The sequence below is a fragment of the Ochotona curzoniae genome, unplaced genomic scaffold (genome assembly GCF_017591425.1).
Source record: "Ochotona curzoniae isolate NIBS_2020 unplaced genomic scaffold, NIBS_Ocur_1.0 scaffold_274, whole genome shotgun sequence".
Taxonomy (NCBI): Eukaryota; Metazoa; Chordata; class Mammalia; order Lagomorpha; family Ochotonidae; genus Ochotona; species Ochotona curzoniae.
In genome coordinates this window covers 5,650,723-5,663,835 of record NW_024467101.1, presented here as the reverse complement: position 1 = coordinate 5,663,835, position 13,113 = coordinate 5,650,723, and the positions used below count along the sequence as shown (strand labels likewise).

Here is a 13,113-nt window from a genome sequence, read left to right as displayed (position 1 = left end):
CTTTGAATTCCTGTTGCATGACTCACATTTGGCCATGGACTTTCTCTGCAGTCCCTGCAACTGAACTTCAGTCTGAGGTTTTGGTCCTGCATGGGACATGGCCATGCCTTTGACCTATGACTGGGCTGTACACATCTCCAACGTAGAGCTCTCCTTTGCACGTGGGGCCACTGGGGCACACAGGCCAACGCCACCCTGGCTCCCTTCTACCTGCCCCTCAACAACCCCACCTCTTAGAGCATCCACCTCACTTTCCTGGAAAAGACAAGGGCCACACCCATCTAGTCTGGGGACAAGGTACATGGCCAGTGACACCTGTGACAAGCCCTCAAGGAGGTCTCGTGTCCTGAGCTCTGACTGATAAGGGGGGTGGGGGCAGTACCACAGAACATTCTGCACTGTGGCCAGATGTCACTGACATGACTGGTGGTTGGGGCATTTGGCTACTAGAGTGGGAGTCCAGATCCAAACGCTCCTGGTTTTGAAGATGGGGGGGAGGGTCTTTTTGGGGAGGCTGATTAGGATTAAATGAGGTCATGAGGGGGGCACTGGCAGTATCCTAAAAGGGGGCAGAACCAGCGGACGCCCCTTGTCCCATCAGGACAGAGCAAGAAGGCTCTCACTGGCTGCCTATGCTCACCCTCTCGCACTGAAAGCTTCAGCAAACCAGTGTTCTTAACTGATGCCCCAGTTCCGTGTGTTCCATTGCAAGCGACAGATGCAAGGAAGACTAAGACAGAGGCTGAGCCCACAGCTGGCTGGCACTGACCCTTGGCAGGAGGCAGGCATCTGAGGACTCGTCCTGTGTGCTCACAGCACAGAGCTGCGGAGAGCGTACACCCAGCCAAGTCTGGAAACAGAGCTTGGCATCCACAGCCCCGGACCTTGTGCAACTGTACATCATGGTGTCTGTTACCTCAGAGATTTCTGCAAACTGAGCGTTGGCTTGACAGCACTTCTCGGCCGTTTCCATGGCAACCCCGTAGTTGTCCACAAAGGCCCGGTACACACCCAGCTGACTGGCCTGCAGGGATTCGGAAACAGACAGCGGTGTATGGGACAGGTGCAGGCCAGGGACCCTGCTGCTGCCCACCTCTCTGCACAACGGGCTCCCGTGCATGGTTCAGAGATGGCCAACCATGCGGCACCAGCCGCAGAATCTGCAGTTCCTCTGTGCCCCACCCCACCCTACACCTCCCACCTGCATCCCCCGCACTTCCCTCTCCCAAGTGACAGGCTGAGAAGTGACTCACGGCGCCCAAGCAGAGACTGACTCCCTGCCAGGGCTGCTTATTCCTCCCACCCCATGCGCTCACGCATGGCAGCAGCTCAGGTGCAAGGGCAGCTGGTGACTTTGCACAGGTGTGGTGGACATGGGCCTGTCCAGTCTGGCTTCTGGGGACCACCCACCTGGGATGGTCCTAACCTCTGGGGACTTGTGGTACTCAAGCCAGATCCTGCTAGACATGGAAGGGATGCAGAGTCTGGCTGCTGGAGGAGAAAAAGGGTTTCTTGCCACCACTGCCCAGGCTTGGCCAGGGAGGGGGCAGGACCCAGGTGTCACGGGAAACCTGTTGGCTGCAGCAGCTGTGACAGGCAGGCATTCACTCATCCAAGCGGGTGATGAGTGGGTCATGGATGGGTGGGTGGCTTGGGGTGTGCGTAGCCACGACGACCATCATCACTAGGCCCCATATCTCTTCGGAGACAGTGGGACAGGTATGGGTGGGGAGGTGCAACCAGCCCTAACCTGGGACCAGGAAATCCAGGCCTGGCTGAGGTGGCAGGGAGGGGAAGAGCAGACCATCAGAGCCCTCCCAGGGCTGCTCCTGGTGTCTGTTCTGTGTCAAGCCTTAAATTTCATTTCCACAAACATTTGCATTTATATTGGAAGACAACCCCAGACGCTGGGTGAACCGGGCGCCCGAGGCACTGTCTGGTCTTCTGGCCAGGTGCCCGGCAGGGGCTACACATGGACCCTTGGAAGACAACAGCAGTGGGTGTTGAGGGCAGGCAGCCCTGCTGGGTTCCTGCCATGCTGACCACCTTCCCCACCCTGATACTTCCAGATCCTTCCTCATGGGTGCCATGCTGAGCTCCCAGAGTTCCTCCCCCTTACCCTCACTCCTCCTCCCTAGGTTACTGAGTGTCTGCCACTGGGCTCCTTGTGGTCCAGTGCCGCCCTCTGCCACCGCTGGTGCTCTGATAGGAGAACACACCAGGAAAAAGTGGACGCGCACATGCAAGTACAGTGTGACAGCTGAGGGCTGTGGCAGAGAGGCAGAGACGCAGAGAGCTCTCCTCCAACCACCAGTTCACTCCCCAGATGGCTGCAATGGCCAGGGCTGGGCCAGGCCAAAGCCTGGAGCCTGGAACCCAGGTCTCTCATGTGTGTGGCAGGGGCCCAAGGACATGAGCCGTCATCTGCTGCTTTCCCAGGGGTTACTGGCAAGGAGCTGGGAGTGGAGCAGCGGGACCTTCACAATGGCACATTATAAGGGCTTTACCTGCGGTCCCACGGCTCCAGCCCCCGAGGCTGCTGTCTAAAGGGTGCTGCCTGGACTGAGTGACAGCCAGCTCAGCAGAGCTCGGGTGACACCTTTTCTTCCCATCCACCCACAGAGCTCACATCCTACAGGTGTGACAAGCTCCAGGCAGCTGGCTTCCACCCTTCCAGCTCATCAGAGAGGAAGAGCAAGGAAAAGCTCAAATGCAGCTGAGGACTCACTGCTCCTTCTAATCCCTGTGGCCATACTTCAAAACACAGAACACATACGGCTTCCTAAGCGAACAGCAGACAAACGCTGAGGTCACGGGAGACAAGCCAAGTCTCAGGAATTGGTACAGAAGGAAGGAGTCTACAGAGAGGTGACAACCAGGAGTGTCACACGGGCCCCAGAGGGAGCCTCAACCAGAAGCTGGGTGGGGGTGGCGGGGAGCAATCTGCATATGAAATTAAGGTTAAGTAACAGAATCGCACCTGTAAAAGCATTTGACAAACCATACAGGGGGTTATCAGAGAGAATGTTCTCATTCTTAGCAAACAAAGGGTTTCAAGGATAAAGGGCCAGAGCTACAATTCACTCTCAAGGTTTCCAGGAAAAAGTACGCATGCGACAGTGCACATTTGTGCATATGTGTGTGAGTGAGGGGGTGAGCATGCATACACACACGCATGCACACACACAGCATGCAAGCGTGGTAAAATGCTACAACTGGTCCCTGTGGACAAAGGCTGCGAGAGCATCCCTGGGTCTTGCCCTTCAAACTCTTCTCTCAGTCTGAAATGCTTAGGGAAACAGAAATGTGGGGCCAGTGTCATGGTGTCACAGGTCATGGTGTCACAGGTCAAGCCACCGACTTGCGACGCCAGCATCCCCTACGGATGCCAGTTTGGAGTCCCAGCTGCTCCACTTCCCATCCAGCTTTTGGCTTGTGGCCTGGGAAAGCAGCGGAGGATGGTCTGTGGCCTTGGGACCCTGCACTCACATGGGAGATCCAGAGGAAGCTCTGGGCTCCTGGTTTTGGCCTGGCCCTGCCCTAGCCAGTGTAGCCATGTGGGAAGTGAATCAGCAGATGGAAGATTTCCCTTTCTCTTTAACTCTTGTATTGGAAAGATTTACAGAGAGAAAGATCTTCCATTCCAATGGTTCACCCCCTAAGTGGCCTCAACAGCCAGAGCTGAGCTGATCCAAAAAGCCAGGAGCCAGGAGCTTCATTCCAGGTCTCCCATGTGGATGCAGGATTCCAAAGTTTTTGGCCATCCTCTACTGCTTTCCTAGGCCACACGCAGGGGAGCTGAGAAGTCGAACAGCTGGGACATGACCTGGTACCCATATGGGATCCTAGCACATTCAAGGTGAGGATTTACAAGGTTGCTGGGCAAGGTAGCCTGAATTCCTTTAATCGTTAGACTCTGGCTACTGCTGGGCTGATCTGAGACGGCTGAGGGCAGGGCCCAGCCTGTCTGTCCTTGGGGAAACGAGGCAGCACACAGCCCACTTGTAGCCAACTCCCCACCACGGGCTCTGGCCTTCCTGCTGCAGCATCTGATGTGCTGAGGCCATTCAAGGTTGCCAGGAAAACCAAAGGAAACTTTGTAAATGCAAGTTCTGGCATTCATGAGACTATTAAAGTTCTATTAAAGGCAGTGGCAGGAAGAATTAAAAAAAAAAAAAAGGTCAAAATTTCCAAGTAATTTCAGGATGTTCTGGGGAGAGGCTACTTTCTGTCTGTGTGTTTTTTTCCAACACGATTCTCTGTTGCCTCCACAGGCTTCCGGGTCAGTGGAAGCCACTGGCCTTTAAGCTCGCTGACTTAGCATAGGGGAGTGATGGTGTGGTGGTGGTGGTGGTGGTACGACCCAAAAGTAGGGAGGCACCTTCATCAGCACACAGCCTTCTGCCCTTTCTGATCACGGAGCAAGGAGTCCCAGCAGGAGGCAAGACTGAGAGCAGACTGAGTATACCTCCTCCTCCGCCTCCTGCTGCTTCCCCCTGGTCCCAGCTCCTGCAGCCCAGAGCAGTGACAGAGGGAAAAGATGTTGCCTCACAGCAGCCTTGGGCTCTGGATGTACTGATGGCCTGGACCGGTCCCATCTGGGACAAAGATTCCAGAGAGGGAGCCCATGCACAGGAGGCTCCCAAGGGCTCCCAGAAAACAGGGTCAGGGTTTGGGACAGGAGATCCCAGCCACACGCGTCCACAAGGCACCCCTCTCCCAGAGTCTTCCAGGTAGGGCAGCCACCTTGCGGGGTGACTCTGATGGCCAGCTGCCTGGCTCTGCTTTCCAGGGGTGGGGTCACCTCACACAGATACGTGGGCTGCCCTGACTGGATGCTCATTCCTAGCTCCCTAGCTCTACTCTGGCCCTGTCTCAGATTCAGTCTTTTAGATAACTTCTACAGTCATTCTTGTCTCAATTACAAGTGAATCTGAATCTAAAACTTCTCCTGGGTGTGGCCTGGTCAGTGTAGGAATGTGGAGCCCCATCAGCCCCTTCAGTGGAATACTTCATGCGCCGGTCCCTGGCAACTCTATTTTATTTAAAGATTTATTTATTTACTTAGAAGTCAGAATTAGAAAGGACAGAGAGATCTTCAATTTTCTGGTTCACTCTCCAGACAGCTGCGACAGACAGCTAGAGCTGGGCCAGGCAGAAGCAAGGAGCCAAGAGTTTCCTCCAGGTCTCCCACACGAGTGCAGGGACCCAGACACTGTGGTCATCTTCCACTGCTTTTCTGAGGTGCATCAGCAGGGAGCTGGATCAGAAGTGGAGCAGCTGGGGCATGAAATGATGTCCATATAGAATATAGGTGTCACAGGTGGCGATGCCTTGATGCCAGCACTGTCACCCGCCCCCGCCCCCCAAATTAATTTTTACAGGAAAATCTCTGGTTTGCTCAGCCCCACTGAGCTACCTTCCCCTTGGGCTTCTGTCATTCCACAACATGTTTCTACCTCTTACACCTACACGGGGATCCTACGGTCACCCAAACCAGACACAGATGGCTCCTGACTTCACAGAGGATCAACTTTGTGAGACTTAAACTGTCCTAAATTCAAGAACGCCTGTGGGTTCCTGGCCAGTCCTGGCCCTTACTCCACCTGTCTTCAACATGACAGCCGCTGAGGGTGGGGCAGGGGTTGGGGGAGAGTATTCCTTTTGGCGTAAGGGCAGATACAGGGTGAAAGTCAAGGCAGGGGACCCACCTCGATCCTCTCTGCATTGCTTGAAAGGACTTTACTAATAAGTTCATGAAAACAAAACAAAATGGAATTAAGGGACCGCTTAGAGGCAGGTGTGTGGCTGAGCAGTCAGGATGCTGGCTGAGATGCTGGGATTCTTGGGTTGGATACCCAACTCTGGCTCCTAATTCCAGCTCCCCACTGACAAAGACTGTGGTAGGCAATAAGGCATGGCTCGTTTAGGTTAAATATGGCAGACTGAGTTCCAAACCCCTGGGTTCAGCTTGGCTCTTGCAGGCATTTAGAGAGGGAACCAGTAGACCGGAGCTCAATCACTTTCTCAAATTTAATTAATCGAAACGTCATTTTATTCTGGTGCAGGAGATTCCAGGGGAGCAGGGAGGGTGACCGGTGTTGTGGCATGATGGGCTAGGCTGCTACCCCTCAGGACGCTCACATCCTATCTGGGTGCCAATTCAAGTCCTGGCTCCTCTGTTTCCAGTTCTGTGACCTAGTTCTGTTTAAGTGCTCGGAAAAGCAGCACAAGATGGCCCAAGTCCCTGGACTGCTCTACCTAAGTGAGAGCCCAGACGGGAGTTCCAAACTCCTGGCCTCAGTGCTGCATGTTGAGAACATATGGTGAGTGAACCAGCTGATGGAAGCTCTATTTCTCCTGACCATGTACTCTGCCTTCCAAATAGAGACATCTTTAAAAAAAAAAAAAAGCCTATTCTCTTAGCTGTTTTAAGTCAAGCCACTTCAAGGGTTTTTGAGTCTGATAACTACTACACAAAACAAAACAAAAACACCACTACAAATCCCTGCTCTATTCCATCCAGGACACCCGCACCCGCTACGCACACACCCCCAGTCTCATATCACTTCAGTCTTCAAGGGCGATTTCCCCTGGGTGGCTGGGACTGGTTTGTAGACTAGAAGCTGGGTACACCTAGAAGGAACCCCATGACGTAACAAGTGTGAAGGAGATTGGAGGATGGCCTGCTCGAGGGTCCCGAACCAAAGTAGGCTCCCCACTCCCACCCTCCTTGGCCTCTCCTTCCTTGTACCCTGCCCTCTGGCATCCCAGGCTCTGAGACAGACAGACAGACAGACAGACAGACAGACAGACACACACACACACACACACACATACCCGATACTCATTCACTTTCCCACTTGAGTCTCCTCGGCAGGTAGGCAAGCAGGCCTGCACCTGCAGAACACAGGACGGCCTGGTCCCCACCCAGACACCCCTGCAGCCCTCACCAGCTTCTGGAAGAGGTCGCCCACTCGCTGCTGGTGGCTCCACTGCTGCACGCGGGGGAGAAGCCCGTCATAGAAGTCCTTGTGGATCTCGTAAAGCTCAGGCACTTTGAAGAAGATGGTCTCAATCTGCTGGCTCGTCAGCACCGGCTGAGACGTGGTGGCGGCAGCTTTCAATGGCTTCATGGGCTGCAAGGCAGCAGGGGCGCACAGTGAGAGGGCATCCATTGGGCAGGTGCCCAGGTACCACCACTGAAGCAGGTGGTGATGTGGGATTCGCTCATCCATCCGTTCGTTTATTTTTATTGAAAAGGCAGAAGGAGAGATGATGAGAGATAGGGAGTGAGATCTTCCATCCCCTGATCCATTCCCCAACTGACCACAGTGGGCCAGAGCTGGGCCAACTGGAAGCCAGGAGTTTGATTCAGCTCTCACATGGGCAGCAGGGGCCCAAGCACTTGGGCCATCCTCTGCTACCTTTCCCAGGCCATCAGCAGGGAGCTGGATCTGAAAGGCAGCAGACCAGACTCGAACTGGCTCCCGTTAGGGATGCCGGTGCCACAGACAGATGTTTAACCGGCTATGCCAGTGACACACCCTCCTGCTTCTGTTTTAAAATCCACATTACCCACTCTCCACCCCCCTCCACAAGAGAAAACCCAGCAATGTGGCCGATAGCTTGTTCTTCCCTGGTATTCACTGCCTCTTGGTGGGAAAAAAGATTTCCGCAGAGGTGGAAGATCTGCGCCCTCCCACAGGTGCACCTGTGACTCCATGGAGGGTAGCCTGTTCCCTGGGGATGGGGAGATGTGTGGGAGGATAGGACCCCATCCCATACTGCAACCCCCGTACCGCCAAGGCCTCTCTCACCAGCAACAGAGCCTCCAGGTGGTTCAGGTAGGTCTCCTCACTGGCCAAGATTCCAGAGAGAACCCATTTTCTCATCTCCAGGCCTTTCTCCAAGTCCAGCTCATTCTGCAAGAGAAACGGACAGGAAAGTCAGACTGGGGATGGTGGGGTGGGCAGCATGGCTGCTGGAGACAACCCTGTCTGGGGAGGGAAAGAAGTTGGCTTGTCAGTTGTTGGGCACCACCCTCTCCTCCCTGTCCTGACCAGAGGGTTGCTCATTGCATTGGAAGGGAGACACAAAGCCTCAGTGTGCGCTCAGCCACCCATGCGGTGCCAGATGGGTCATCTGGCCAAGCCAAAGGGCCAGTCTTAGTCTTAGTGGGGTGGCCTCTCTCCACAAAAGTGGCTGCTCCAACAGAGCCCAGGAGAGGAAGAAGGGTCTACGGTTGGCACAGCAAGCAGGAAGCCCTCTCAAACACAGCTCTGGCTGGAGGCTGTGCCCAGGGGGTGTCAAAGACCTCATCCACCCCACGGCTACTCACAGCTTCCTGCCAGCTCCAGCTGGAGCCCAAGCCCACACTTTCTAAGCTTCTCACCTGGTGCCTGCCTCACCCGGGTCTTCTGACTGCTGCTGACATCTGACCCTTGGACTGGCACAGCCCAGGCCTGGCAGCAGCCTTGCCCCTGCCCCTCCCTGCTATAGGGGCAAGGGGCTGGCAGCTGCAGCTGCAGATGTTTGCCCAAGGGAATCCCTGGCTCCAGTACCTGAATCCTGCCTTATAGGATCTGACTGCTGGCAAAGCCTCTCTTACAGGTGGGCTCTCAGCAAGTCCCCCTTCCCATCAACATTCCTGCTTAGCCGCCCAGTCGACATTCTGGTGCTTTTGGGATACAGGGTTGGACTGTTCCACATCCCTGGGGATCCCCGCTCCAGATCCTAGCTGGATTATGTTCCTTCCCTTATATTCCTGTGTCTGCCTTCCACTGCCAGAGGCTGATGTAGGATCTGAGGTGATGGGGCCTTTAAGAGGCGGAGCCTAGTGGGAGGGATTAGGCCAAGGGATCATCCTTGGAGCCAATGAGGAAGTTCTTGCAGGATCATTTGATTCCCACAGGAGTGAACTTTAACTAAGAAGCACTAAGCCTTGGGGCTAGCACTGGGGCTTACCAGGTAAACCTGCCATCTACAGCACAGGCACCCCAAAGGAGTGCCGGTTTGAGTCCTGGTTGCTCCACTTTGAATCTCCAACCCACACCTGGGCACATGAAAGCAGTTCCCTATAACTGCATGGGGCTGGGGGGTCACCCCGGCTCTGTACAGCCCTGCCCAGCCCTGGGGAAGTCACTAAAGCTTCTCGCCATGGGCACTGCTACCAGCCGGGGCTAGAGGAGTCTCTGGGGGAGAAGGGGAGCTTGAGGAGTTCTCCTGTGCCTTGAGGGACCGTTGGGACACCATCCCCGGTCTCTACTCAGCAGGTGTTGACATTCGCCATTGCCTTCAGAGGATGTCACACACCCGCTCCTTGAGAACTCTGAACAAGGGCCTGACCGAAGCCTGCTCAGGGCTCAAGAGGGTCTCGGCATCCTGGCATCCAGGTCTCCCTAATGTGGCTTCTCTGTAGTCCTCCAAACCCTGCTGCCCCTGGCCTGGCAGGAAGGAAGCCCATCACGGTTCACATTGAACGTCTAGTCAGCCCAGTGAGTCCCATGGTCTCAGGCTAACTGGACATAAACTGTAGAAGCAAGGTACAATCCTCTTAGTCCTCTCAGAGCACCTGTGTGGCCAGGACTTGCACCACGTCCTCCTGGGACTGCCTTAAGTAGCTGCAGGCGTGCACTGTGTGTGTAAGCTGCTGTGAGTGCACGCCTGTGTGCAGGTGTGTAAGTGTGTAGGCCTAAGTGTATGCATGTATCTGCAGCTGCATCCTGCGTGGGGAGGGGTGGCCTCCAGGCCACAGCTATGCCTGAAACACAGCAAAGATGCATTTCATAATCTTGTAACTAAATCAGCTAGTGGGTCTGGAAGACCCAGCTGGGTGCCGAGTTTTAACATTATTATTTTTAAAAAAGGTATGTGTGTAGGGTATCTTAATCTAAGGGTCCTGGGTAAAACCAGGACTGCTAGCTGAGCCTACCCTTGGTGGGCAGGTACTTGGGCTAAGTCACTGCCCACAGCAGGCACAGATACATGGAGTGGGGCTGGGGGTGGGGACGCCGTCATCTCTGTGTCAATGGTGCCCTGCATGTCGCTTCCCATGTGACCAAGACACAGCTCCCTGCCTTACACAGGAGAGGGAGAGATGAAGGAAACAGTAGGTCTTTCCAGCTGCCGCCACCGCTGCCATCCACCCCTCCCAGTGCTGAGAACAAATCTGGCTACTGTGTGAGCACCAGGAATCCGGCGGGCCCGGGGAGTCCACCAGGCTGCTGGGAGCACTGGGGCTGATCCACCTACTCCCAGTTCTATGGGGGTGGGATATCCACTCTTCCAGGGAACATCTGGGGGCAGGGAAGGCGCCGAGCGGAAGGAAGATACCAGCAAGAGAGCTCCTAACCTTCTGCCAAGTCGTATCCCCACCCACCACCACCACCCCGGAGTACAGAGCTGGTAGCAGGAAAGCAGCCAAGCTCTTCTCATTTGGAAAGGAGATGGGGAAGGGAAAGAGAAGCAAAGGGCAGGGTTGGCACCAGGCTATTTATAGCCCTGGGCAGCACTGCCAGTTCTCAGACAGGGCCTGGGAGCACAGTCAGTCAGTTGGTCGGTCAGTTCATCGGCTGGGCCTGCAGTAAGAGGGAGGAGAGGCACACCGGGAAGACACGTCTTCCTGCCAAACTCTACCAAACCCAATGTGTGAAGGACTGACCCAGACAAACCAGACTCCTGACTATGAGATGGGCTCTGCTGAAGGGGGTCCAGGGGACACTGCCCAGCATCAGCTGCCAGGCCAAGGTGAGGGAAGGCAGGAGTCACAGCTGAGGGGTGTCCAGTGTGAGGAGGCCCTTCCTCATAACCATGCCACCACTACCCATGCCAGGTGACCAGAGAAGCTCAGTGCACATACCCCAGGCCAGGAACACGCAATCTGTGGGTACACCCATCCTGCGAATGGGGACACCCATGCATGCAGGCCAGGCTGTGCCCAATCTCCATCACCATGAGCCCTCCCAATAAATCCACCTGCCCAAGTCCTTCCCTCCGTCCCAGGTGCTTCTGGGAAAGACGTGTCGACCCATGCAAGTCCCACTAAACACCCCCTGCCTGGTTCCCAAGAAGGGGCTCTCAGAGCAGTCCTAGGAGCCCCAGACACTTGAGCTGGGCTGTAAGGAGCAGATGAGGGCCTGGGTGGGTGGGGAGCAGCTCTAGGAGGGAAAAGGAGGCCTGCCACTCCTGCTGGCTGGTTAGGTTCATGGGGGCCGTGGGAAGCAACCAACCACATCTTCAAGTCAGAAATGGAAAAATGAAAGAGCTGGCAGTGAAGGGAGCTTCAAATGCATCAGGGTGGGCGGGGATGCTGGAATGGAGCCACCCAGCTCTTCTCCAGCGGAAAATCACCCCACTCCCCACACATGCCTCCCGACACCTGCTCTGCACCAGGAGATGCATGTGCCTGGGAACGGAGACTTCCAGAACCAGCAGGCACAAACGTGAGCCCCCACCCACCACGTGTGTAACATGAACAAAACCTCAAGATCTGCTGTGAGGCCCCGATGCAGTGAGGGGAAGCTAGGATATGAAAGAATTCCCTGCACTGTGGAGCTGAAAAGTACAGGCTGGACTCCACTAAGACAGAAGCCTGATGGGGTGGGAACCCCAGCCACGCAGGGCCTGGGGTGGGCATGGAGCAGACAGACTGGCTTCCCCTCTGGGCCAGAAGGTGCACCAAGACCTCAGCCCTTCTGTAGGGACCAATCTCTCGAAGCTGCGACTCAGCCTCACTGGTTCAGAGTTCTGAGGGTCTCTCTCAGTCATCAATCATGCAGCAAGAGGAGGAGGAGGAGTCAGGAGGGCTTCAAACGTCATTGTCACACTGTGTGTACCTGAGCAAGTGAATTCACCTCTGGGCTGTTAGCTATAAACCACCACACACTGGTCTTGGAATGCAAAGCCTCCGAGGAGTCATTGCCATACAGTAGTGGGCTAAACCTCTGTCTGTGGAACTAACATCCCATACGGGCACTGGTTCAAGTCCTGGCTGCTCTGCTTCGATTGAGCTCCCTGCTAATGGCCTGGGAAAGCAGCTGAGTGAGGCCCAAGTGCTTGGGACCCTGAACTCAGGTGGGAGATCCAGAGGAAGCTCCAGGCTCCTGGCTTCATATAAGCCTAGCTCCAGCCTTTAGGGGAGCAAACCAGTGGATGGAGGATGTTTCTGTTTCTCCTTTTTCCAATAACTCTGCCTTTCAAGTAAATCTTTTAAGAAGCCTCATAAAGGGACCTGGCGTGGTAGCCTAGAGGCTAAAGTCCTCGCCTTGCACATGCCAGGATCCCACATGGGTGTCGGTTCATGTCTTGGCGGCCCTGTTTCCCAGCCAGCTCCCTGTTCGTGGCCTGGGAAAGCAGTCAAGGACGGCCCAAAGCGTAGAGACCCTGAACATGTGTGGGAGACCCGGAAGAAGCTCCTGGCTCCCGGCTTTGGATCAGCGCAGCTCTGGCTGATCACTGCGGTCACTTGGGGAATGAATCATCGGATGGAAGATCTTTTCTGTCTCTCCTCTCTGTATATCTGACTTTCCAATTAAAAAAAAATTTTTTTTTAAAGAAGCCTCATAAAGGTGGCAGCATGTGCTGCGTGCAAGGCGGTAGCAGGTGTGTGTGACAGGCTGGTTTTCATTCTCAGACTCAGCTTTCGGAACAAGAAGCCCCAGCCATAGCTGACATGGTCAGAAGTGACAAAGATGGGGGAATAATTCATCCTGTGGCTGGGGGATCCACAGAGCAAAGCGAGAGCTGATCTATCCACTCCATGTGACTGGTGCCTTCCCTGTTTTCAGGACCCAGGAATCACCCAGAAATGAGGAGGCATCTGTAACCAGGGCCCCAACAGACAGACAAGAGTGATGGCCCTGGGACAGTGAAGGGCTCAAGGGTGTCAGAGGAGGTGGCTTGGCCCTAGTAGCAGAAGGTGGTCCCCTAAGCACTGAGGAGGTGCCCCCACCACCACATACACCAGGCCAGATAGACCCCACTCTGTGCAACCACCCCAATGACAGTGAGTGGGGGCAGTCCACAGGCCTCCATGTGGCAGTGCCAGTCTGCTGGACATGGCTCCCTCCTCCATGAACCACCTGACCCTAAGAACCTAGCTCTGTGCCTTTA

The 13,113-nt window shown here is 55.1% G+C and overlaps 1 protein-coding gene across 2 annotated transcripts in view; it reads right to left on the bottom strand.

Annotated features, from left to right (window-relative positions):
• The window catches only part of BCR (BCR activator of RhoGEF and GTPase), a 125,312-nt gene that overhangs the window by 46,534 nt on the left and 65,665 nt on the right, over positions 1-13,113 (bottom strand). For both annotated transcript variants that reach the window (XM_041003517.1, XM_041003518.1), the window contains exons 3-5: positions 7,821-7,925; positions 6,954-7,139; positions 917-1,024 (exon numbers count right to left, since the gene is read on the bottom strand). In XM_041003517.1, the coding sequence (XP_040859451.1) occupies positions 917-1,024; positions 6,954-7,139; positions 7,821-7,925 (399 nt within the window). The remainder of the gene's footprint in view (positions 1-916; positions 1,025-6,953; positions 7,140-7,820; positions 7,926-13,113) is intronic.